At 43.1% G+C, this 27,003-nt stretch overlaps 1 protein-coding gene across 2 annotated transcripts; it reads left to right on the forward strand.

The window, feature by feature from the left end:
• Positions 1-298: 298 nt before the first annotated feature.
• On the forward strand, positions 299-24,204 carry LOC123026919 (1-aminocyclopropane-1-carboxylate synthase-like protein 1). 2 transcript variants are annotated; one of them, XM_044437131.1, is made up of 15 exons: positions 299-424; positions 3,015-3,631; positions 6,151-6,210; positions 7,244-7,314; positions 8,625-8,694; positions 9,755-9,821; positions 11,607-11,704; positions 13,571-13,648; positions 15,055-15,155; positions 16,949-17,038; positions 18,110-18,155; positions 18,293-18,434; positions 18,786-18,928; positions 20,449-20,602; positions 23,001-24,204. In XM_044437131.1, exons 2-15 carry the CDS (start codon positions 3,032-3,034, stop codon positions 23,297-23,299), a joined length of 2,019 nt encoding a protein of 672 aa, XP_044293066.1. In that variant the 5' UTR covers positions 299-424; positions 3,015-3,031; the 3' UTR covers positions 23,300-24,204. The 2 variants fall into 2 exon arrangements, with proteins under 2 accessions (XP_044293066.1, XP_044293067.1); XM_044437132.1 differs by lacking the exon at positions 299-424 and adding an exon at positions 1,349-1,446.
• Positions 24,205-27,003: the final 2,799 nt, after the last annotated feature.

Below are 27,003 nucleotides of genomic sequence, written 5' to 3' on the forward strand. Positions count from 1 at the left end.
CTGTCACTTTCCGACAAAACCCCTTTCGAGCCTCCACTGGCCACTCAAGTGCGCAGACTCGACGCCTTCGAGTACTTCGTACATTTCGCCCCGGGCCATTGATTGGCCCGTCCAAAGATCTCGCTTCCCGAGCCTCGCAGCTCTTCGCCCTGTCGCTTCTTCGTACCAGCGATGGAGGACTCCGAAGGGCCGGCCCGAGCCTCCCGCGGAGGCGGAGCCTCCCGCAAGCTCCGCCCCCTGCTGCATTCATACTTCCCCGCTTCGTTCAGGCCAGCCTAACTCGGCCGGGTTTGCGGAATATTCTGATTGACACGGACCAAAGTTATCCCGGAATAAAGGGAGCACGCATGTGCCGTCACACCGGATATGAACGAGCTCCCTTTGCTTCCCGCCTCCGTCACCCGGGAGCTCGCTTTGTGAAAAGGTAGCATCCGTGCCGAGCCGTGCTAAACCAGTCCAGTCCGTGCCGCGGCCTCTGCAGCGGGAGAAACGAGGCAGAGAGAGGAAGAGGCAGGATAAAGGGCGGTGGGCCCCCCGCCCCAAACACGCTCCTACTGAGTACAGCGCTAGGTTCTAGTAGCACCAATAAACTGAACCGGGTTAAATCCGTTCCAAATGCGCTCCCTCAGCGGGTGTAACACGATTTGCCTTGGCTTGCCGCTTGTTCGCTGCAGTCCGCTTCTCCCTAATGCTCGCCCCCGTTTTTTCTTTCCTTTTTGAATTTTTCCCTCACACTGAGGCTGGGTCGAGGGTGGAGGGTGCGGGGTGGTGGGGGGCGGAAAGAGTTGCAAGATCGGGATAAAAGCATGGATTTCCGAGGGAAGAAGTATGAGCGGGGCAGTAACTGGTCGGACCCAGAGGTGGTGGAGCTCTTGCACCTGTGGGCCGACGAATCGGTGCAGGCGGAGCTGGAGAGCTGCCTGCGTAACCAGCACGTCTTCAACCGGATCGCCGAGGTGCTGCGCGAGAAGGGCATCCACCGTACGGGCGACCAGTGCCGGGAGAAGATCAAGAAGATGAAGCTGGAGTACCGGCGCATCAAGGAAAATAACAAGGCCCCCCGCGGGGGCAGGACGTGGAAGTTTTACGAGGTGATGGATCGGGTCCTGGCCAGCCGGCCCTCCCTCGCCTACGGCGCTGCCGGTAACAGCGGCGGCATGATGGCCCAACCGGGGCTCCCGGGAAGCATGGTGGAGAGCTACCATCATCACTTGGGCCCCGCTTCAGGGCTGGCCTTCGCGCACTCTCAGCCCCCGGAGCTGATGGAGATCAAATGCGAGGAGGTGGATTCCGAGGACCAGGGCTTGTCGCCTGAGCCTCCGCCTTCCCTCACTTACCAGCCGGGCCCCTCGGCTGACGAGCATGAGATAGAAAGGGCCTTTTTGGAGAATGACTCTCCCATCTCCAGGGTGGAGGTCCCCGTTGAGACCAGTGTCTCGCCTTCAGGTAGGATGGCCTGATCTCCTTACACACCACCCAGCAGCAGAGCCTCTTCTGTGCCCTGGAAGCAGATTGTGCCTTGAGCAACAGGCCAAGAGGTGGCAACTCCAGACCCTCTGGATGTTTGGTCTGCAGTGCCCATAATTCCTGAATGTTAGCTATGTCACCTGGGCTAATAGGAGTTCCAGTCCAAAATATCTGGTGGGCAGCAGGATGCATACCTTCATACCATATTCTGTGCTAGTTTCATGACTTTGACACACCAATATTAGCATAATGGGGGAATAAAATTTCCTTGATGGTAGTGTGGCAACAGAGGTGCCAGATATCCACCAGATGCCTGTACTTACCTTGTTGGCTTTCAGCTTCTTGCAGCCTGCTGTAATGATGCCCCAAGGGATTAATTGCATCCTATCCCCAGTTACTTTCAGAGCTCATAGAAATAGCCCTATCTTGTTTATTCTGAAGCCAGTCACATTGAGTTTAATGAGACTTACACCAATTAGGTATACATAGGGTTGCAATCTGCTTAAGGTACCGCAGCACAGTTCATTAAAGCCATTTTGTACAGGTTTTTTAAATAACAGAACCTTGTATTTGGAGCAGACACCCACACGTATGTGTGGCCAGGAATGTAGGAAGCACCCTTATACTGTGTCAGATTATTGGTCCAGTTGTCACTGACACTGACTGGCAGCATCTCTCCAGAGTTTCAAGCAGTAATATTTCCAGTTCTACTCGAAGATTCCAGCGCTCTTCCATTGAGTTATGGCCCCTTTATATGGCTGTTTTGCCAGCTGCCCATTTTTTGGAAATCCCATGGCAGCTGCATTTGCCTAACATGTGCAAGTGGTAGAAAATAATTTTTCCTTTGCTCAGGTAGCTAAAACATGTGTGAAGTAGACTTGTTCTATTTCTTTTCCTTAATTTGCATATTAGAAAGTCATGAAAGAGTGTCCAGGAGATATTTGCTTTGCATTTCCTAAATTTTCTGAAATTGGATTTGGCCATCAGGTTGAAGGAGGTTCCCAATTCTGGCTTAGATGCTTGCACTGAGGGCTCATTTGTGTTGCAGTCTGCTGCAGGACCCTTGAAACTGAGCCTCCCCGTAACCCATTAACTGGTATGAAATCTCACTGAATTCTTGCTGAGATTGGACTTTTCCTTGATATTTGATGGTTGCTTTTCCTTCATCACAAAACTATACAGTCAGAATTTTACAAATTGAAGTATTCTGTATGGAAGGCATCCTTTGTATCTGCAAGGCAAGAAACTGGACGACATGCATTAGTCTAGTAGAGATGCATTAGTATATTGTTGTCATGTTAATAGCTTTAGTGCTTAAGAATATATCTGTTTGAGTAGTACTTATGCAATTTCAGGTATCTGATACATAAAGGAATAGTCAGAACTCACTAGCAGTGATTTTCTAACTGATTTGCTTTCTGTTATGGGCAGACCTGATTAAAGTTTAATTAAAGGATGCCACTGATTACTCACAACCTTTTCCAAGCTGTATAAGGCAATTTCAAGGAATGGCTATGGATGATTTCCCTTTGTCTTTTTCCACTTAGGTTTCAGTGAGCCCAACATGGCTTCTTCATCTCGGATTCAAAGTCTCGGCCCGCGGCCCGGTTTTTCCACTTTACACCGCTTGCGGAAGAAGCGGAAAGCCCAGCGACTGAAGGATCCCCTGGACACGCTTCTGCTGAAGACTCTGACTGCCCAGCGAGAAATGGAGGAACGTTTCCTGCAAATGGAGGAACGGCGGCTCCAACGAGACTTGGAGGTGGAGGAGCGGAGGATACAGCTGGAACAGCGACGTTTTGAACTGGAACGGGACCATGAATTCCGCATGTTCAGTGTCTTTGCCCAGATGCTCAGTATCTTAAAGCAGAGCAATAACAGCTCCTCGGCAAGTGGACTGCCTCAGGGTGCAGACCTTGCTCAAGCATTTTCTGATGCTCCAGGAGTGGGAGAAGGGGTGCAACAGGAAGTAAGGACCACACCATTAGGACGACCCGCCTTGGATAGGACTTCCAACACACACAGTTTCTGCAACCACAGAAATTTCCAAAACAGCCCATACCTCTCCATTCGAGGCAATGGTACTTCATTCTTCTGGGGATCCTCAGAAGAGGGGTACAACGCATATCATGCTAACAAATATGATGAAGACAAAAACCCTAATGTAAGTACCAATCCTTCTGGTACATTTTTAAGGTTTATAATTTTTCATTTACCCAGTGATGTCAAGGCTCACGGCACTTAACAGCACACCTGGGCAAACTCCAGACTTGTAGGTTTAATTTTTTACTAGAAGCTGGAAATCCACCACCTGGAGCCAGGTGTAAAAGACGGGAGGGGAGGGAAGATTAGTAGAAATAAGTGCACAGTTGTATGTTGAATGACAAAATCATTATCTAGCAACTATGGCTTAAAAAAAATGATTTTACCTCTACAATAGGCATAGAGGGACCATTCCAGATTTAAATTTCCTCCTCCTCCAGTAGGATCCCATTCCAGAATGAGGGGCCTGCATCTACTTGAGAATAAAAATGAAAATAAAAGATGTAACTACTTTAAAGTATTGTCTGTTTTGAAATGACATCAAGATTTTGTGCCATTGCTTTGGCCAGATCACTACCTTGTCGACTGGCTGACATCAGAGAGTGTGTCCTTGACCTAACATAATCTCCCCCGTCTTTCTTTGCAACTCCTCAGCATGGAGAAAGTCCAGGCTGCTCTGCATCTCCATTGCTATCACTAATCTGAAGCGAGGAAATGGGGGGACCTGATGTTGGGATTTGCCTGCGAAGGAAGAACGGCCACTCAAGGCTAATAAGTGTTGCTGCAGCAAACATTGCCATCCTTTGCCAACACTGCTGTGCTGTGCTGTGCTGTGCTGGAGAGAGCAGTGGTGATGAGGGGCATTGGGACTTGCCTGCAAAGGGAAGGGTGGCTGCTCGTCCTGGTGTAGGGGAGTCGGGCCGGACCACCCAGCATCCTTGCTGCTGCCTCTGCTCTGAGAGTGGGTGTTCCTCTGCTGCTGGATCCCAGCAGGAGAATCTCTGCAGTTATCTGCTGTCTTCTGATTGGGAAAAGCACCATGGATGCCCTTGGAGTGTATTCATCCAGGGGATTTGGCTTGGAGCCTGTGCCCTACCTGCTGGAGGAGACCCAAGAGGCCAGACTAAGCTGCTCCATGGGCCCACCGGTGGTTCTGTAGCCTAGAGCTAGTCCGGAAGAGTGTATAACTGTAGAGCTCTTTGTTTGACTTGCCTAATGGATTCTTAATATTTTACTATTGGTGGTTAAGACATATCAGAAACTCTGTATTTTGTTACAGTTTATGCACGCAGAGCTTTCTGAACTTAGCAAGTAAATATAACTGTCCTTTTCTCAGGCATCACATTTGTTTGCAATGACTCTGTTTTCTAAGATTTAGTATGCCAACGCAGCTGATATAGTATAGTTCATTATATTGGAACTGTATTGGAGAGACCTGGGTTCAACTCCTTTGCCAGCCATGACATTTAATGGATGGCTTTTGGCCAGTACCTGTTGGCCAGCTTAACCTACCTCACAGGAGTAAAAGCTTGTGGTTACCTTGAGGTGGCAGTGTGCAAATTTTAGAAATAAAAATAATAGTAAATTAAAGCAGGAGCTGGGCTAAGCCATTGTCTCCCAAGAAAAATAGTCTGCAAAGATACTAACTTGCCATTTCTTTTTACACTATGTGAAAAACTAAGCTTTTTAGATAAGCACAAATCAGTGACATGAAATGTGATCACCTGAGAAATGTGCATCTGGGCCATGTAAATATATGCAAATTAAAGCTGAAGTCTGTGATGTAATTATGTAACAGGGTAAACATGGGTGACTTCATTGAAAAGCCTCACTATCGGGTGATTAATACTTGGATAGGTATGGGGTGAAAATGTCCTGTTGTGTTATAATTTTGGCATTTTTTCCCAGAAATAGCTAGTGTTGCGCATGCGTCATACCACCATTTTCTTTATTAATAATATGGAATGAATACAATGCAAAACTTACATTTAAGGAATTAATTACATTGATGTTGATGACAGTCTGCAGCGTAATAGCTAAAAGCTGGAAAACTGCAGAAGTTGTAATGCTGAAGTCTTTGTACATGGAACTGTGGCATATAACCATGGAAGAAAAATTCGATGTATCCATTTCAATGTAGTTAAAGGCTTTTTAGTGTAGTTATACCCATTCCTATAAAAATCAGATAATTTTTATTTAATGTACAAATCAGAGACAAATACAGCAATAGAGCCTTTCTTCTAAGAGGAAAGAGACCAAAAACCAGAAAATCTCCAGGCAGCCATTGGATTCTATTCTCCTTTCTTGGCTGTAAAGGGAGGGGGAGGATAATAAATGGGCAATGCTCTATCAGCAATTAGACTCAGAGCTGATGTACTTTTCTTGTTGTTTCTAGCAGTATTTGGAAAATTAGTACAAACTTTTTTAAAAAGTCAGTTCCTCTGCAAGAGTATTGAAGGAAAAGATACTTAATATTTACTTTCATGCCTGATCTTTCAAAACCACTTTGTCAAAGTGTTAATCAGCAATCTTCTGGTTGACACAGCGAATGCATTTTTTATGCAATATAATTTTTGTGATGGCATTGTGGACTTGTGCATACAGAATGTTATTCTTCACAAACTTTTGTCTCTCCTCCAGGGCATCATAAACTTTGGCACAAGTGAGAACAAACTCTGCTTTGATCTGATGTCGAAGCGGGTAAGAATATTGTTTTGTTTTTAAGAATATTGCTTCATTCTTAAGTGGTAGTGAGCATTCCTATTTGTTCCCACACAGCAGTTGGCTTCCCAAATCATCTTAGCTTGGCATTCCATCACATCTTGATACATCCTAGACTTTTGCCAGGCTCAGGGATTGCCAAGTAATAATAGAATCAGAGAGCTGGAAGGTGTTTCAGGAGCCAGTCCCTTTAACCACAGAACTTAACCCTAACCTAGGATTTCTGAGCCTAAATCACAGAATCATGAAGAGACAAAGTATTGTCTCTTTTTTGGTAGTGGTTAACTTGGAGGTTCCCTTTGAATTTCAGGCTTTAGTTGCTTCCAGGTGTAAGTCCCCTTCCAATGGCTAATCCAGACACTTCAGATAATGCTTAAGCAGCATTACCTATTTACAATAATTAGGGATGGAGAAAAAAACTCATTTGGGTTGCATTTGATTAGGAACTTAGCTGCTTTCTTTCATTTATACACAAAATGCACAAAATACTTTGTAATGAAGTTATCTGGTTAAATACTGAGTACAAAAACATGTATATTAGGGAAAAGTCCACAGAAGAAATCATATAGTCATGAAAATAATGATACAAATGTGTTACATTTAGAAAATTACATGCAGAATTGTACATGCTAGCGAAAATTGCATACAGAATTGCATGCAGTTGGAGAAGTGTACGCAAAGGGATGCTTGTATGTTCATGCAACCTTATTTTTAAAAATTCTCTAAAGTGTTGGATAAACCAAACTCCAGATTGGAATAATAAGAATCTGAAACTGACAAAGTCATCTATCCATGGCAAGGCTATTCCAGTTCCTATGGAAGCAAATGAGATAGATTAGGCTTGCAGGTGGAGTGAGAGTCGTATGTGTGTTAGCAATTTGTAAGAATGTCCTTCTGCTGCAGAAGGTAAGTACAGTCCTTTCATATGAGCTTCTACTTGAGCATTCTTACCTCTCTGGACTAATTGGTGGTGTCTTGCTTAATGACTATACCATCTCCTTTTCGTTGATAGCTGATGCAAAGTGACATGAATGTCATGGAGCCCCCGTTGTTACAGTATCCTAACTGGAAAGGCCATATGTTGTAAGTAGTCTTTGTCCTGAAAGTTTTCCCATTTGTGAGTACATTTGCTCTTCTTCCCCTTCTATGAGAAGCAGTCATGGGTAATGGTTGCTGCTACCTAAGATTGCAAGATGCAGTAGATAAAGTGCTAGAAGTGATGAAGTGAATATGACTGGGTGTGTCTGAGTGCAAGAAGTTTGGAAGTGAAATACCTGTGGGACGTGGGCATGGTGGGAGGGTGCTCAGAATGGCCAGTTGACACCTGAAAGGACAATAGACTGTTAAATGTGTGACATAAGAAGTTGGTAAGCCTGATACTGTTTCATCAACACAGTTCATCAGTTTAATACTCTCACACTAAGAGTGTAATGCCTAGCAACCTGGGATCCTTAGTGCTAGGCACACTGTCTCTTTGTCATATCCAGTGGGGCTGTGCGTTGAATTTTCTGAGCTGACTTCTGTGTTGATGTGAGGAGCTCTTCCCAGAACTCTGTTTCTTCAGGAGTGCACCATATGCTAGTACACTTCTTAATGTTTGTGCTGGTTTTAAAGTACCTGTTTGATTTCTCCCTTCGCCTCTCACTGCATCTCTTTCATAAAAGCCTTCTTTTCAATCTGCATCTGAGGGGAATGTTTTTGGTTCAACAGCAAATTTCCTTTTTGGAGAAACTGTCAGGAACTGCATTCCAGTGGTAGGCAGAGACAAGGGCAAAAGAAACAGCCCACAATACCCCAAAGACAAAACTATTTTAAGCTTAAGTCTCTTACTGCCAGTAACTCAACCTTGGAAGAGGCTTTTCAGTCTTTCAGAATGGGCAAAATCTGAGAAATCATCAAATGATGGGTGGTCAGGTGAAAGAGTCAGGAAAGGGAACATGGCTGTCTCAAACGCTGGACCCTCAGAGGGCCAGATTTGCCCTCTGTGCTGAGGTTCCCCACTGCTGCTTTAAAGTGAGTTTTGAACAAAGTCAAAGGAGTTATTTTCCTATTCAAATAGACTGCTTGAGTCACACTCCAGGGTTTAAACTTAAGTGGGAGTAAAAAGCTGAAGAGAAGCCAAAACTTAGCCAGCAGAAAGCTGCGAGCTTGGCCTGCAGTCCTGCTTAATTATGAGTATATTCACCTTACATTTGGAAAAGCAAGTTGCCCGAACTTAGTTTGATGAGTGCAGCAGCTGGAAAAATCAGAGGAACAACCTTATGAGGCCTGTGCAGGGAAGACATTGCTCATGGGTCACAAAGCTTTTGTGTTTGTCCACAATACAGCCTTGGGAGGAGCCAAGTATTTTCCTGGAAGAACTAATTCCATGTTTACTTTGATCTCTTCTTCAGCTTGCGAGAGGAAGTGGCTCGATTTTTGACCTACTATTGCAAAGCTCCTGCACCTCTCAAAGCAGAAAATGTAGGTCAATTTACTTGCTAGTTTCTTTGGTGCCTTTTTTCCAGTAATGTATTGGCATTCAGTGTCAAACATCTTTATCTAGAGATGGCTACCAGTCACAGCAAGCACAGAAAAGCTGTATGGCAACTGCTGTGTTGTAGAGAATTGTGAGCTCCAGAAAGATACGGTTTCAATTTTTATGCATGCCCACACTTACTCCTACTACACTTGCTTTCATGTTGGTTCCAGGTATAAAGTAGGTCACAGCTGAGAAGCTTGATGAGATGATGATCAAGCCAACTGGATTGCATTTTATTAACTTGAAAATGGCTTTCAGTGATTCAGGTTGTTTAATTATATTTTCTGGATTGCTTTTATAGTCACATGTTGAATTGCATATAAAAATCCTTTCTAACTCAAAGGGAGTCTTGTAAATAGGTACTCCAGAATTACTGTCCTGAGAACGTTTTAGTAGTTTGCTGACGCTCTGTGCTTTCTCTTACAGCCCTCTTGTTTCTGTGTGGAGCCTGTCCTTGTTTGCATGGATTCCATGTTATCATCTGTGTATAGTTCTTGATTGCCTGTAGCTAGTGCTTGTATTTAAGCTGCTCTATACTATGTGATGTTTCACTTAGGAACTGGGACTTAGAAATAGCCAATATAAAATTTTCTTGGCTTGACATGAACATTTCATAATATTTGGTCATAGTTAAATATTAATAAGTGCTAAGTGTAATAAATAAAATAAATAAAAATAATACCCAGTAACAGTTTTTGTAACATGACTTGTTCCTAACCTCTGAGTGTTTATGTCCCTCAATCTGTTTCATTGCTTTCTCTTCCATGCTGGTTGAGGATTGTAATCTCTTGGGCTTGCACAGTCCTTTTTAAGTTTCACCTGCAAAATCTGTCCTCACAAGGACAACATCTTCAATTCATAAATGGAGCAGTTCTGTGGTTTACTTTATGTAGCGGGGATAGATGGATGAGAACAGATTTTCATTCTTGGTGAGAGAAATCTTGCACAAAGAACATTCTCTCTTGCACAGGAGTAATACCTGTCCCGACCTCTCCTCTGCAGGTGATTATACTGAATGGCTGCGGCTCTCTGTTTTCTGCATTGGCTACAGTTCTCTGTGATCCAGGGGGTAAGTGAGATTGCCAGAACAATTGAATACGTACATTGGCTGGGCAATGGAAGCTGCTCATGATTATGATGGCATTTCTGCTGTCACTCTGGTAGTGCATTAAGCTTTTCTAGGCTTGCTGAGGAATGTTGTGCTTACATTGAATAGCTGCACCAGGTCTGGAGAAGGCTTTTGACCTTACAGATGCTAACCTGTTCTAGTGGATATCTGTGTTGTGCTTTTCTTTGACCTCACCTACTTCTGGCAGCATGTTCCATGGACATTTTCATGTAAGGATAGTACAAAATACATGGATATTGGAATATTATACAAAAAGTGATGATTTATAGCATTAGGATGAGTAAATAGCTTGGCGCCATTGTCTTTAATCACTGAGGTGTGGTTTAATGTTTTTGTCAACTGAGGTAATTTGCTCATATTTATTTGAGCTGTTCACTTAAACAAGTTAGTGCAAAAACGGTTTGTTTCATGGACCTGAATGGACAGAACACACACACACACGCGTGCGCGCGAACACAGGGGCGGGGGGGGGGGAAGGAGGGAGAGGGGGAGAATGAGAAAATACACATACTCGCTCTTACATTTACTTTGGATCAGCTTGTTGGTGCTGATAATTTTTTATTTTTGGTCATTTTCTGTTTTGCAGGGTAAATATAAAGAGTTGGTTACAGCTGCATGGCAATATATGTAGCTGAAACATTTGGTCCTTCTGCTTTTACAGCTTCAGAACCGCTTGTGTTATTGGAAGTATTAAACTGGCTTAAAATGTGTGTTTACAGATCAGTGAATACATATGATACACATGGTCTCAAGCAAGAATGTAATAATTAACTGGAACACCCTCATCTTGCCCAGCCATTACCTATTTCATAAGGGACTGTGGATCTCAGGCTCTGTTTAATTCAGCAAAAAAATATATTTTGCATATATTGAACACCAAAAGATTTCTTTAATAAGAGTTTAATTACTCCTCCAACAACTGGATGATTTAATGTTGCTAATGTTTCTCATACTCATAAGTTACTTGTATGGCAGCTTTCTTTTGAGAGGAAGTAATAATTTGGATAAATCTTGTGATGTAAAGCTCTTCAATATTTAAGGATACACATGTTCTTTTGAATTACTACCCATTTCTTGGAATCTAATGTAAATGGATTTTCTGCACCACTTTGACTGTTAAAAAACTAATATTACAATACCAGAAGGATAAACAGCCACCTGTAATAACACAATGGGTGGAAGATGTAATTAAACTTTCATTTTTTTGAACAGTGGCCTTTAGGCATAGCTTACAAATGGATAAATGTATGAGTATTTGGAGTGCTTTTGTTAAAGCAGATGCATAATTAGCTTTAATTATGATAATATGCCATGTTGTATACTAATATATAGGGATAGACAATAAAATTCAACTAGTGCTATCAATCCTTTTTCCCCTTAAATGCTATTTAAATATGTAATTTTTCCTTTTTCTTTTTGGTTTCTTTTTATGGTGTGGTTTGGCTACTTTTGTATTGCATAATAAAAAATAATAACAAAATTACACAGAAAGTATATTTATACAAGCCCAAAGACCTTGGAACTCCATGAAACAAGAGTAGGTTGCAGGAATGATTCTATTAGATTATATAGTAGGTTGAACACACACCATTTTTCTTTTGTTTATTAGCAAACTACCTTGTTAAAATTTATTGCCAAATTTAGTGATAGTAGAGATATGATGAGCTACTATTTGTGTGGCATCAATGGGGTTCACTGGCTTTGTTTTTTCTTTTTTGCTTTCAGAAGCCTTCCTGATTGCTACTCCTTTCTATGGGGGCATCATCCAAAGTGTGTTTCTATATGGGAATGTCAAGCTGGTCTATGCCTATTTGGACAGTCAGGTGAGGAGGACAGTGGACAACCACAGGGCTCAATCTTCTAGCAGTTCACATAGACAGTAGTTCCCAAATAGTAATTTGGGGACACCATTTGTGGGGAGTCTGGAGGATGTATTGCTGAACTGATCAGCAGAAAGTGTTTGGGTTCTAGCCTAAGTTGAAGTCCCATACAGAAATTACATTTGCGTGTCCTTTCATAAGAAGCTTTGGAATAACTTTCCTGACCGAGATTTGTAGAGTTCAAAAATGAACTTCGGCACATTAATGCTTAAGCAATTTGAGCTACAATAAATGCAACGTTATTTGTACCAGGATTAGCACTCTGGCATCCTCAGCGTGTTCTTGCTACATGTTCTTGACGATTAAGCTCTTGGTAAAACACAAATTCCAGACCTTGTGTATTATTTATTTATTTAGAGTTTTTGTATGCCATCCCAATGCTTAACGCCTTGGGATGGCTTACATAAATAAACAAAGTACAAAAAATACAGATTATACAAATTAAAAAACCCGATTCATTCCGGCTGCAAATTAAAACCTATAGTTAATATTAAATGTTGTAAGCCGCCCCGAGGCTTCGGCGAATGGGGCGGCATAAAAATGTTTTAATAAATAAATAAATAAATAAATAAAATGTTATTAAAATATTGTTTAAATGAAAAGGTCTTAACCTGGTGCCAAAAAACAAATAACGATGGCGCCAGGCGGACTTCTCTGGGGAGCGCATTCCATAGATGGGGCACCACCGCAGAGAAAGCCCTCCTCTGGATACTTTGCCTCCTGATGTCTTTCACAGAGGGCTCCCGGAGGAGGGCCTCTGCTGCCGATCTCAAGGGGCGGGAGGGCAAATATGGAAGCAGGCGTTCCTTTAGGTATCCAGGTCCCAAGCTGTTAAGGGCTTTGTAGGTAATAATCAGCACCTTGAATTGAGCCCAGACTTCGATGGGAAGCCATTGAAGCTGGTAGAGGACTGGAGGTATGTGAGAATAACGCCCAGTCCCCGTCAGCAACCTGGCTGCTCAGTTTTGCATCATCTGAAGTATCTGGACTGTCTTCAAGGGCAGCCCCATGTAGAGCGCATTACAGAAGTCCAGCCGGGAAGTAACCAATGCATGCGTCACTGTCGCTAGGCAGTCTTCCTCCAGGTAGTGACGCAGCTGATGGATTAGCCAAAGCTGAAGGAAAGCGCTCCTCATCACCGCAGTCACTAGAGCTTCCAAGGACAGCTTCGGGTCGAGGAGCACTCCCAAGCTGTGGACCCTGTCCTTCAGAGGGAGTGAAATCCCATTCAGGACAAGGTCCAAGTCACCCACCTAGGAGCTCGAACCACCCACCAACAGGACCTCCGTCTTGTCTGGATTGAGCTTCAGTTTATTGGCCCTCATCCAGCCCATTACCTTGGCCAGACACTGGTTCAGTACAGTCACTGCCTCACCTGGATTGGTTGAAAAAGAGAGAGGTAGAGCTGGGTATCATCAGCGTACTGATGATTCCGCAGCCCACACCTCCTGGTGACCTCTCCCAGCAGTTTCATGTAGATGTTGAATAGCGAGGGGAACAAGATGGACCCCTGCAGTACTCCATGGCATAGCTGCCATGGTGCAGAGCCACAGTCCCCCAGCACCACCTTCTGGAATCAACCATCAAGGTAGGAGCAGAACCACTGCCAAGCAGTGCCTCCTACTCCCAATCCCGTTAGCTGCTGTTTTCATGAGATCACCTGAAAAAGTTTCTACCCCGTTCCCCTTTTGGCCTCTGTAATATGCAGTGGAAAGGAGTGGACTCCTTCTTGTGACATGCAGCAAAAACAGATAGCCAGGTCAGACAGGCCATCAGATTCTGTTTAATCATTTATTCTGTTTTTTTCAGGTTACTGGGACAACCACCCGCCCATTCCAACTCACTGTGGACAAACTAAAGAACGCATTGCAGGACGCCCAATCTAAGGTAGCCTTGGCTGATCTTATAGTTGCCAGATCTTTAGGCAGAAGACTGCATGGGAGAATAAAGTGAAGGGAAGCTGTTGAGCATAATTTAAAGGGGTTAGATACTGTCTTGAAGTAGTTCACTGTCCCAGGGTGGTCTGGCAACCTGAAGAGTGCTGGGTGTGATGTGGACCCACTGTGTGCTAGATTTGGTGCTGCTGTCTTATAGTTGTACGTAGAGAAATTCTGTTGTTGCTCTGTGCTATCAAGCCGTCTCCAACTTACGGTGACCTTGTGAATGAAACCCTCCAGAATGTCCTGTGCATGACATCTCCATTCAGCAATTCCCAGGTCAAGTCTGTAACTTCCATCCATCTCATATTTGCTCTTCCTTTTCATCAGTATTACATGACATGTCACCCCTTATTTTCAGCATGTTCTTTCTTTATTTATTTATAAAATTGGTATGCCATCCATACCATCTTTGCGTCTTTGGACAGCTAACAGCATAAATAAATTGATGACCCACTCTGGCTGCAAATTAATAAAATACAATAATAAATTTTGATATTAAAATATGGATTAAATAAAAAGGTCTTAACCTGGCGCCGAAAAACATATAGTGATGGCACCAGGCGGACCTCTCTGGGGAGTGCATTCCATAGTCGGGGCGCCACCACAGAGAAGGCCCTCCTCCGGGTACTCTGTCTCCTAACATCTTTCACGGAGGGTTCTCGGAGGAGGGCTGCTGTTGCCGATCTCAGGGGGCAGGAGGGCAAATAGGGAAAAAGGTGTTCCTTCTTCCAAGTATTCAAAACATATTATGATTCCATGTTCTCTGTGAACTTTTTCTGTGGCTCCTTTTGTTAGCACTGTAGAAGATATGATGCTTTCTCCTAATCAGATTTGTATCATCCATGGGGATCCCACGGTCTTGCAGCCTAGCTCAAAGCAGCCTGCAGAAAGCTGGATCTTTCTACTGTAGGCATGTGTCATAACTGCTGTAGAAGCTGCAGAATCCTATGACTGCTTGGCTTAGCAGGGCCAGACCAACATGGACTATATTTTGAATGGCATGAGAGCCAACAGGCCGGCAACATTGGTTTGACCCATGAAATTGACACCATGTGAAATAGCCTAAGGGAGTTTTGACACTCACCCAATAAGCTCTCAGAAAAAAAAGACTTAAGATTTTAGTTAGATCTTGTAAGACCCTGCATACAAGGAAGTGGCTAATCTCCTGCAGTTTGCCACCTTCCCGAATATGCCTTAAATGGACAGGGATGGCCAGCTTCAGTGCTTAATTAATCTGCTAATGTGGCGCTGCCAGTGCTGTAAACCAAACTCGGGATAAGCAGGTTTCTTAATAGACAGTGTTCTATACTGGGGTGTGTGTGTGTTTTAAACACTCCTGTTTTTGTTCCATAGGGTGTGAGAGTAAAGGCCTTGATTCTTTTGAACCCACAAAACCCCCTGGGGGACATCTATTCTCTCTCAGAGTTACATGACTACTTGGAATTTGCAAAAAGGTATGACAACCCTAGAAGCTGGAAAGAGGTGGATTGTCCAGTTGTGCAGATACCTTTGACTGACTAATTAACTTTGAACCTTCTGTGTACAGTGCAGAAAATTGATTACAATTGATGGAGTAAAGGATCAGAAGAAAAGATACAATTTTTACATTCTGCACAGATAAAATATCCAAGGACCTTATTTCTAGCTGACTACAATCCCAAAGTGTAGTTCTGCATGGTGGAATGGACACCAAGTGGAGCGAGGGTCATACAGTTAACTCTTCCAAATGGAAAAGACTTTTGCTGCATCTGGATGCTCACACATCTTTTCCTGGACATTACTCTGTAGAATTAAGAGAATTTGTGCTCTCATTTCATGTAGGATTTGACTTTAAAAAAGCTAAAACAGTAATATTAATAATGCAAGAACGGCACATGTAAAAACCATAGAAGAGAATCACTGGGCAGATAGACAGACATTGTGTGCCAGCAAATCACTCTGGTATGGATATTTCAAGGCCGCAACTGAAATGGCCATCCGACTGCCCACTTCACTTCTTAGAGCAGAAGGGCCCTGAAAGCTGGCCTTATTTCAGTGTGCAGCTTCATATAGGACACTTTGGTTCCGAAACTAGCAGGTCCCAAGCTGCTTAGGACCTAATGCTGGATGTCCCGGCTCCATAGGTTCATGTAGATGTTGAACAGCACAGGGTATAAAACAGGAGTTTTGTTGCACACACTATAGCACAACTGCCACGGGACACCTCAGTACCACCTTCTGGAAACAGCCATCCAAAAAGAAATGGAATCACCAGAGTGCAGCGTCCCCTGTTCATTTCCCAGGCAGTCTGTTCAGAAGGATACCGTGGTCAGTTGAGAGGTGCAGGAGAATTAGCAAAATTGCACCCTCCTTGTACATCTCCTGATATGTATTAAATTAGTTTTCATAATGTGGGTTAGAGGAAAAAGCCAAAAGCATTGTAGAGAAAGTGCATCTGGAGGTGGGGCAGAGGAGAGGAGAGGAAGGGGTAGCATGAAATGTTTTAAAAAGAAGTTCTAGGTAGTGGAAGCAGAACAGAAGATGTGAAGGAGCTTCAGGGGAGCCAGAGGATTGTTTGTACTTGACATTGCTGAAGGGGCAAAGGAGTGGATGCATTGCTTGTTTCCATTCTAGCTGATAAAGGAAAGGGGTGCAGAACCCCAGGTCAGGGAATCAAATCTGGCCTGCCTGTAGTTCCCTACATGCTCCCCACCACCACCACCACCACCACCAGCCTTCAGTGATTTCCTGGGTTTTGCACCTTGTTCCTGGTCCTCCAATATTCTAAAAGTTTGAAATTCCTCTCTTCAGTTACTAGAAGTAAGAGCTTCAAGCTACAATATATTGGTTTTGGGCCACACCCCCTTTGCTTCATTCCCATCCACCACCAATTTTCTGCATAATTGGTCCTCGATGGTAATACAGTCTCCTCTCTAGAAAGAGCTAGGCATTCCCAGGAGAGAACTAGACCAGTGTAGTATTCTGGCTGTGGACTGACTGTCAGAGAAAGAAGGTGATTTATGGGAAAAAACTGACATCCATGGAAATTTTTCTGTTAACTCTAGTAATAAAGAAAGTGAGCATTAGCTTACTAGGTACAATGCTTGAGCCCCATTCTTGTCCAACTTTGACAAGACTCAAATTCTTCTCAAACTCTAGGTGTGTCTGTCTAGGGGCTGTCTGCTAAGGTTAAAATGTTCCGCCTATTTTCTGACAGCATGTTGCTGAAAATATTCTCTTTGTTCTCTTTAATTTTCCTCTGTTCTAGACATGAGTTACATGTGATTGTGGATGAGATCTACATGCTGTCAGTTTTTGATGACTCTGCCACATTCCACAGTGTGCTGGAAATGGACAGGTAAAGACAGTTTGTACCATTGCAGCCATCCATGAATGAGAATTGCCAAGGCTCTAAAAAGGGAGTAGCACTGAGCGACTGATCGTCTTTCTGCCACAAGCATTTGTTAAAGATGGAGAAGGGGCCTACCTGCTTAGAAGTTGGCAGCTTTTGTTGGAAGTCATTCAATATACCTTTCTGAGAATTTGTGACTGGTTAACGTGCTTTCCACTATTTCTAGCATATCCTCCTGTCTATTTATCAATATAGTAAGTAGATGATGAATACATAAACTGTGCTACAAAGCTTAGAAAGCATTTTATCCAGTCACAAGCTCTTCAAAGCATGGGAAGTACTTTATCGAGCCACAATAATGTTTCAGTGCTGCCTTTCAGAAATTTCTAACCATTTTAGAATCTGCTGTGACAGCATTTAGTTTGCATTTATATGATACTTGTTTTGAGGCCTTCCCATATCATGGTGTGGAAAGGCATTGGCCTCTAGGCAGAATGGACACTCCTGGCCATTTGGGGTATAACCTTTGGTCTCTGAGGGCTTTAGAACAAACTATGCCCCACCCCTCTAGCAAAATGGCTCCTAGAGTTGCTTTAAAAGATAAGTGGCATGATACTCTTTCAATCTGAGACAAGACATGCAAAGAACAAGTGATCAAGAAGGATTTATATAAAGTATTTGAATGGTGATAGTATGTTCAGCTTTCAAGGTAGTTGGTTGTAATAGCCACTGACAGGGGAAGAATGTAATGAAAAGGAGAACAGGATTGTGTATCATTGGCTTACCTTTTGCTTATGTAAACAGAAACCAAATGGAAGGCCAAGTTGCCATGGAACGGAGGGTCAGTGAGAAGGGGATGTTTAATTCTCTCTTCTCCTATTAAGATGGGTTGTTTTCCTGATGAAACTCTAACTCCTCCAGAAGCTGCTACTTACTCCAGTGGCAGTTTATTGTAAAATGTAAGCAGCAACCTGTGAGAGGTGTAATGTTCATTGTAGTGTTGACACACTGGGCATGTGATCCAGGAGCCTCAGCAATGCATGACTAACATGTTTGTATGCATCCTCTTACATGCAGGTTGCCTGACCCACAGAGGACCCATGTGATGTGGGGAATTAGTAAGGTGAGTTCTGTTTTCTGATGTTCAGGTGGGCTCCAGAACTTGGATGATGCATGAGAGTGAATGGGGAAATGCTGATGGCCTCAAAATACTGAATTGCTTGATGTTGGGGTAATTATTATTTCCCACTCACCTTGCAGGATTTTGCTGTCTCTGGGATTCGGTTTGGAACCTTATACTCCTTGAACCAAGATGTGATCAATGCTGTTGCTTCCTTGTGCTACTTCCATGGGGTTTGTGGGCCTGTCCAATATAAGATGGCTCAGCTGCTCAGAGACAAAGGTGAGGCAAAATCTATGAGTGTGTTTCTCATTTAGCATCTCCAGCCATGTTGGAGTGGTTGGCAGTTTGGCAGAGCTGTCGAAAGCAAGTCTCCCACTATATTCCAGTGGAAGCCCACCCCACACACACAAACACACACACACACAAAAGGCATGGAGGGGGAAACAGGACCACATCCCCAGAGTAAACCCCCAATCTCTATGTATTCAGTTGAATGTGGGAAAGGGCTTCTTGTGCACATGAGATCTAGAGCCCTGCGTAAACACACTGAGCTGCCAGTCCTCAGGAAACCAAGTGCTTTTATGTGCATTTGTCTGAACCTCCCCTAAGTGTCTTCTCCCTCTTGGCTAGATTGGATCAACCAGGTGTACTTACGGGCCAATCATGACAGGCTGAAAGCTGCCCATACTTTTGTGACAGATGAGCTCAAGACCCTTGGGGTTCCCTTCCTCAACCGCAATGCAGGCTTCTTTATATGGATTGACTTTCGAAAGGTCAGTGGTCATTAGACCAAACTAAGGGTCCATCTAGCTCAGCATTCTGTTCAATGGTGGGAAGCCAGGTGGCTTTTTAAAGTAGGGTAAGAGTGCTGCACAGCTCTCATTTGCTGTTTGTCTGGATGATCTGGCATTCAGAGGTACACTGTGCCTGAACATGAAGGTTCTATTTAGCTAATGGGACACACAGGCTCTGGTAATCCTCTCCTTGCTAGCTTGTACAATCCTGTTTGGGTGTGTGGCTTGCCATTGAGGGAAACAAAATGCTGAGCTAACTCATCCTTGGCCCTGATCCAACGGGGCTCTTCTGCGTTCTTGTGTTCTTAAAAGTCACTCAAGTGTCTGGAAGGGCGCAATGGGAATCGGGTAGCCATCAAGTGTTCTGCATTTTGGGAAGCATTTGATGCTGTTACTCTATACGTACTTCATCTCATTTGGAACATGCTTTATATATTGACAAAATGTAAAGGATTGACAATACATTCCTTTACATTAAAGAAACACCACCTTTCTGGTAGCCAAAGTTTTTCATCAAAATTATCCATGCTGTATATCCTGGCCCTCATAAATGCACTTATATTTGCATTCAGAACACTCAATGAAGATCTTTTATTATCTTCTATGCCTCATTTTTGTCAAATAGGTTTTATGACTATAAATTAGTGATTGCTACAGAACTTGGATCTTAATTTTAAAGTGTTTTTATCTAGATGGTTGTTGACAAATTGTACTTGCAAGCTTTAGGATGGACCATAGTTCAAGAGTATCAACTTTGTTTTTCGATTCGGTCACTGTATTCTTTGTTGGAAAAAAATCAAGGAGCAGGTGATGTAGAGGATCTTAGCCTGAGACCCTGGAAAACCAGAGCCTGATGGAGTAGTCAGTACATGGCTACATTAGCCTTCCTGAACCTGGTGGAGGATTATGGTATTTGTAATCCAACACAATTGGAGGTCATCAAGTTGAGGATGCATAAGCTAGATGGACAAGTATTCTAAGTTTATGCAAGGCATTCTAATCAGAAGGTGGAATGTAAATAGCAAGAATAAATTGGTTAAATTAAACTAATGTCCTCCAGTTTGCCAGACACTTTCCTCTTTATGGCCAGCAAAAACATCCTCGTAAAGATCACCATTTACCTGCTTACTCCATCTGCAGAAAGTGAAGGAATCCTTACTTTCTGGTTCTGTTGGTTGTGCTGGAGTTGTGTCTCTCCCATCCCTCAAAATAGGAAAATCCCTCTTTCTTTGCATCTTTTATGGATTTTGGTGGTGGGTGGGGTCCTTGGTATAAGTTCTCACTTTCGCCTTACACTGTAGGGCAGTGTTCCCTGCTTTGGTGCCTTCCTGATGGGAGCTGAAGTCCAAATATTTGAAGGGCTGCTGGGTTGGAGAATGCCTCTCTAAGGGGATCCTAGATCTTTGGCTTCTTCTTAGACTTAGGAAGACGTGGCTACCATATCTTCCTCTGAGCCTGCATGTCTCTTGATTCTTCATTGTCCTGTTCATTTATTCCAGTACCTGAGGAAAGGGACATTTGAAGAAGAAATGCTGCTTTGGAGGCGCTTCCTGGACAACAAAGTGCTGCTGTCCTGTGGCAGAGCGTTTAAGTGCAGCGAGCCTGGCTGGTTCCGCATCATCTTTGCTGACAAATTGCATCGGCTAAAGCTAGGTCAGTGCTATCCTCATCCTGCCTTATTCACAGACCAGCACAACTCTTACCCCAACAAGCCTCATCTTTTGCTCTGCTGCAAAGCTAAGATCCCCTGAGTTCAATAGAATTGATTTCTTCAAAAGAACGTGTGCACAGACTTACTCTTGATCTAATAAGCCCTGGGATCACTGATCTTTTTCATCTTCTATTTTATTTTATTTTATTTTATTTTATTTTATTTTATTTTATTTATACGATAAAGCCTTCCTGCATTCTTCTAGAGAACTTCACCTGTTTTCCACCTGCTAGGGATTGTAGCCCGCTGGCCATTACTCCATTTTATAGTTCAGCATAATCTACTCCAGGTATGGAGAAATTGTGGTCTTCCATAAGTTAATTGGATCACCATTTCCATCATCCTTGACTATTGGTAATGCTGGCTAGCACTGATGAGTTGGAGTCCCATAATATCTGGTGGGCCACAGGTTCTCCTGGTCAACTCTGACTGGCAATAGCTCTCCAGGCTTTTTAATGGGTCTTTCACAGTCCCCTGGAAATGCCAAGAATTGAATCTGGGACCTTATGCATGCAAGGTGCTCTGCTGCTATGTTGTGGTCTTCCCTCAACAACTCCCCTAATTTGCAGTCCAAGGCAGGTGGTACTGCTGGTTTACCAGCTCCCTGGTGGGAATCACATAGGGATAGTGAATTATATTCAGCTTGGCTGGTCAAAAATTGTGCAGGCCAGTCTATCCTCATTCCTTTCACCATCCTTTTTTTAATTTTGAAGAACATCTGTAAAATAGATGAACTTCTCTAGAGGAACAGGGGAAGGAGCAATGTAAGTTACATTGGAAAAACAAAAACAAAAAATAGAAATGATGAGTGAACTCTGAGCTTAGTATATCTTGATTAACTCAGTGCATGCTTAGTAGGGAGAGAGGAAGTCCCAGTGAATTTGGATATCTTATCTTTACAGTACAGCAGAGAAGGGGATTGAAAAATCCTAGAACAACTTAATGGAAAACATGATATTGAATTGTCCTGTTAACACAGATTCCTTTTCTGGGAGAGTCACTTGGCTCAAAGGAAAAGAGGGATGCTAGTTGTGCTCTGGACTGTATTAAAACTATTTTGAGGAATCTGTTGGAGAAGGTTTGCTAGAGGAATGAAGCTGTCATTCCGGGGTACCACAACCAGCTACAAGACTGCACAAAGGAAATAGTCATGAATGCCCAAGTTTTTCATAGAAACAAGGTACCTGGTAGGATCTTGCAAATCTCTGCATTTAGCTTTCTACTTCTCTTCCAGGACACAGTACTAATACATGAGAGTTTGCATATTATCTAAAACTAGGATACATTGCAAATATTTTACATCAGAGTTAGTTTAAAATTACCTTAGCCTAGAAAGAGCTGTGACCAAAAGCTGATCTATCCCAGCATTATGTTCATACAATGGCCATCTAACTGCAGATAGGAAGCCTACAAGCGGGACAGGCATGCACAGCTGTTTTGTGATTCCTTGCAACTGGTAGAAAGAGTCATACTGCCTTTGACAGTGAAGGTAACAGGTAGCCCTCAGGACTAGTAATCTTGATAGCCATGAGGGCAGCCGCCACCACCTGTTCTGGTTAAACTCCTGGCTGCCAATACCTCTGGGCTCATACCTAATTTGACTCATGACCAACACCATCTGGCTTACCTGTCAGATAAGATTGCTCATATCGTGGAGGTCAATGTGTACAGTGGTGCGGAGAGATTCCTGGAGTGGTTCCTTTAGCGCCTTCTAGGTCTTTTACTTAGCTTTAATACAAAGGGGGTCTGTTGGCTGGAGAGAAGGTCCACTTGAGAATGGTTGCATTCCTGCCTTCTGCAAGATGGCCTCAAGGATGGTTACCATATAAAACAAAATGCCAAAAGAACTCCCGTAAGAAACAGCAAATAGGAATTACATGTGCAGTAAAGCAGCCAGTAATTAAGGACAGTATAAAAGGCAATTAAAAGTACTAGTTGAAGGTATGGAAGAAAAGGATGGACTTCACCAGTGCCTCAAAAGGTATTTTTTAAGAAGCATTTGGGGCAGGGGGCAGGAGCTTTCTGCCTTAATTTCAAAGAGTAGGAGCTCCCTGGGAAGGGCCCCTGAGAAACATCTTTATTGGAGAGCAAGTTCATGTGGGATAAGACTTTCTTCAGATAACCTGGCTCAGGCCAAAACTGGCACTTTGAATAACCCCAGAAATTATTTGAAGAATTTTCCACACTCAAGCGAATGTGTTTACAGCAGTTCAGACCCAGAAGGCTGTGACACATCAATACATTCACTTCTTTGCTTTGCTTTTCATCTGAATGTACAGTTTTGCTTTTCATCTGATTCCAACTTTGGATTTCCCATCCTCCTGGTCTCATTTCCCCCAGGTATGCAGAGGATCCGCGAGGTGCTAGAAGACCATGAGCGTGAGCTCCTGGATGGAGATAAGGATCAGTTGTGCCAATCTGACTCAGAGGGAAAGGCAGACAGCACTGATGAAGTGATCTTCGTGTCACACCACCAGGAGCCGACTTCGGCTGGGAGCTCCAGTCTTAATGATCTGATTGGTCTCCTTCAGCAGCAGATGCGCTCATCTGACTGGTTACAGAAGAATACAGCGGAGCAGTTTGCACAGGAGAAGCCAGAGATCTATGATGTTTTTTGCAAGTTGGTAGGGAAACAGTAGAGAAGCTTTGGTATATGTGTGCCTGGACTGTCACTGGCAGTTCTCGCTGCTGGAATCTGTCTTAAACATTATATTTTCTATATAGCAGGGAACCATTTTGTAAAGCTTCTTCCTTAGCATGGGACCAACTTTGATTTCTTCGTTTACTGAGGGAAAAATTTCTACTTGTGAAGACAGCCTTTTTTATATATCTTCCACAACGTATAATAGAACTAGAAGTACAGCTAAGTTTGACCTCAGTTTTGTCAATAAGTCATGTTTAATACTGAATTCAGAGGCAGGTTTTAAATGTACACCAGCTCACTTATTCTAGTACGGGTAAATGATCAGTATTTGTACATTACTCATGTACTCCAGTGTATTTGTTACTGCATTCCAGTATTCCAAAGACCTGTACAGGTGTAGTGCTTCTGCCTCTTTAGCACCAGTTAAGGGATTGGGAACAGAGCATAGGCTCACATATCTTCCCCAATAGCTTTTTCCCTTTCATATGCAAATTTTCCTTGCAGGCTTCAACCATGGTTATTGTTATAACTGCAGTGACATTAGCCATGGTTACCCTTAACCATGTTTCATTTGTGATCAGGATTTAAGCCACGGATGTGCTTAATGTGTAGCCCTCACCATTGGTTATGCTGACTTGGGCTGATGGGAGTTGCAGGTCAACAACATATGAGTACAAATGTTCACCATACCTGACTTAAGCAAACCCTTGTTCAGGTTAACCAGAGTTAATGTTTAGGTAGATGAAATACACAACAATGGTTAAAGCAAGAGAATTCACATGAAAGAGGGAGGGGGACACTGCAGACCTTCAGTCCATTCCAGATCACTTAAGGAACTGTTACTGTTGTTTCTGCAGTTTTGAAACTTTCAGGGTCCTAATGAATAAAATCTTACTTGTCCAAGTCTATTGCTTTTACTTGGAACTGGAAAAAAGTTTCCAGTCAAGTTACTTCTGTAACTTGGGGCCCCATCTCTGAAATACCATCATTGAATTAATGGAATTGAAGGACATTCATTCCCAGTTGAAACAGACCCTGAGCTACAATATATCTTGTATCATGATGACCGTTTTTAGACCTGCCATATTAACTGTTGGGTGTAAGAAGCGTGGTAGCCTGGAGCGATCACTCTCATGGACTGCTGGATGCATCCAAGATTATTCTTCAGAATCAGAAAGTGATTTAGATTACAGTGGGATTGGGGAGGATGGGCTAGGTGAAGATTCTCAGATGCAGGAGGAGAAGGTGAGGAGCAAGGAAGTTCCTGGGAGTGGCCAAGATATACAGCTGGTGGGAGAGGCCACTGAGGATGAGGAATTCTCAGATGCAGGCCAAGCCACCATTGGCTATTTACCCTGTGGCAAAGCGTCACCTCACCAGAGACAGGAGGCCCAGCTGAACAGGCAGCATGTGGAGAAGGAGTGTACTGTCCTTCAGAGAGCTCCTCCTGAGGGGATGGGGGCCCAGGCATGTTCATAAGGGGCGTTCCTGGAGGTAAATATCAAATTGGGTTCAACAAGCCACTCTGTGCATGCTCAGATATCTGTTCTGGGTGATTATTGGAAGCAATAAAGGACATTTTGCAAGGAACATGATCTGTGGCTGGTGACTGTTTGAAGGAGGAGCATTGGCTCATGACACTAATGTCAAATTGATGAAGAGGAAAGGGGACTCTTGGGTCTGATGCACATCACTGCTGATTTTTCACCTAAATTTCAGAGAAAGGCACCTCATGGCAATTTGCAAGTTAATGAATTCTAATTATTGTGCCCTGTTTTTTATACTTTTCAGGAATACATTGGGTGATTTTGACAAATATTAATGAGGAAACTTTCAGACACAATCGTACCATTTAACCCTTTAGTGTCAGCTGGTAGCTGTTGTAGGTTATCCTGCTTGATTTTGATCGATTTGGCCTTCTCTTCCACACACATAAACAAGTAATTAATTGCTTTCCCTTTGCTGCTGTGTTGGCCACTGGCACAAAATGACATCTCCCAAAAGGTGTTTACATTTTTAAAGCTATAGGGTTTGTGAGGGTCAGCTACTGTAACACTAAGGACTGATGCAAAATACCTCATACTTAATACCCCTATTCTATTTGGTGATATGTGTATTAGAAGTACAGAGCAGGTAGAAAACAAGAGGATGGGGAGCTGATAAATGCCTGGATAACTAGGAGTAAATATGTACCAAGTTGGCACCATAAGCGTGCTGTGGGTGAATGATGCTGAATGATGCATTCTGGGAGTAGAAATCTGTTGTGCAAACTAGAGTTGTGCGCATCCTTGTATACAGTTGAGGAGTTTCATCCAGATTTAGTCATACTAAATAATATATCTCTGGAACTGCAACACTGGAAAATTAATTCCAATTTGGCTCAATGGATTTTTAGAAACATTTCCAGCACAACTGCCAGAAGCAGGCTGAGTTGGAAGGGAGGAGGTTTCAGTTTCTGTGACATTGTTTGAAATGTTTGGGCAAATTTGGAGCTGAAAATGATTGATCTCTAAGCAGAATTAGCAGGCTGACTTGTTAGATCTGAGTCATTGTTCTTGTAGCATTTATCATGAGAAATATGAAAACTATCCTCTCTCATTGCATGTGTCTACTTTGAATTTTCTACCACTTAATTTCAGATTCTGTTAAGTCTGACCCTCCATTTTGCAATTTGTACAAACAGATACAATGTGTGTACATTGGTGGGCAGGTCATGAGCAGAGCTGGCTGGAGCTGGGGGTCAGACTAGATGACCTGGGAGGCCCCTTTTGACTCTCTATGTTTCTGTGTTTCTACATTTGCAGAATGGAGGCCTGAATCCCACACAGATTTTCACAGCTTAAAACTCATAAGGAAATTGTGGCCTGTTTTAAAATGGAAGACAGCATGCTGGCTTAACTCAGGTCAGTCTGAACCAGCACAGGTGTAGGACTGATGGACTGAAATTCATAGGGGTGAATTGAGAAAATTCATTGGATTCCCCCATCTCTGGGTTCTTCACTGAAATCAATAGAGGTTAAACTAGATATGAACTCGCTCTGCTTTCAATGGGTCTGCTCTAAATTTGCCTAAATCTAGATCTAACCATAGGTATGTAAATAAGTGAAGGCCATGAAACAGTCCTGATATTGTAGGCAGGGGTGGGCAATTTGTAGGAGGACAACAACTCCCATCTGCCATTGCCAGCATAGACAGTGATGAAGGATGATGGGAGTTCCAGGCCAAAGCAGCTGGAGGGCCACAAGTTGCCCATATAAAGTGTGATAGAGTGTGTGGTTGTTACAGGTAAAAAAACTATTCAAACAATATAGAGTGGTATTTAACCAGCTTACGAGGCTCAGCAGTTCCTTGTTCAAAAGAGTTTACTTTCTGCTCCCAGCTTGCTAGGAACATTTATTCATAGTATAGGACACGAGCAAAGCCAAGCATCACAAAAATATACTGGTAAACACTGCAAGCCAATGCTATTTTTAGCTGCTCGATGTATTCCCTGCTGTTCTCCACCAGATTCTGAATGTGCACAGATACATGCACGCAGGCTTAGCTATTCTAGGCAAGTCCTTCTTGTGAGCTTTCTCCTTTGGAATGAATGTCCAAATGTGAAAAGCACGTAACAGATTAAGAATGAAAATTGTGGCAAACTATGGCAAAGGCCTCTTGCAAGTCAGTGTTTTAGTTTGCATTGTCAGTCACAGAAAA

Source organism: Varanus komodoensis, unplaced genomic scaffold, assembly GCF_004798865.1.
Source record: "Varanus komodoensis strain SLA01 unplaced genomic scaffold, ASM479886v1 scaffold3, whole genome shotgun sequence".
Taxonomy (NCBI): Eukaryota; Metazoa; Chordata; class Lepidosauria; order Squamata; family Varanidae; genus Varanus; species Varanus komodoensis.

Coding starts and splice junctions, on each gene's coding strand:
- LOC123026919 (XM_044437131.1), top strand. CDS start 3,032: ATGGCTTCTTCATCTCGGATTCAAAGTCTCGGCCCGCGGCCCGGTTTT. Junction 17,039..18,109: donor AGTGTGCTGGAAATGGACAG/GTAAAGACAGTT, acceptor TCTTACATGCAG/GTTGCCTGACCCACAGAGGA. Junction 18,929..20,448: donor TATGGATTGACTTTCGAAAG/GTCAGTGGTCAT, acceptor CATTTATTCCAG/TACCTGAGGAAAGGGACATT.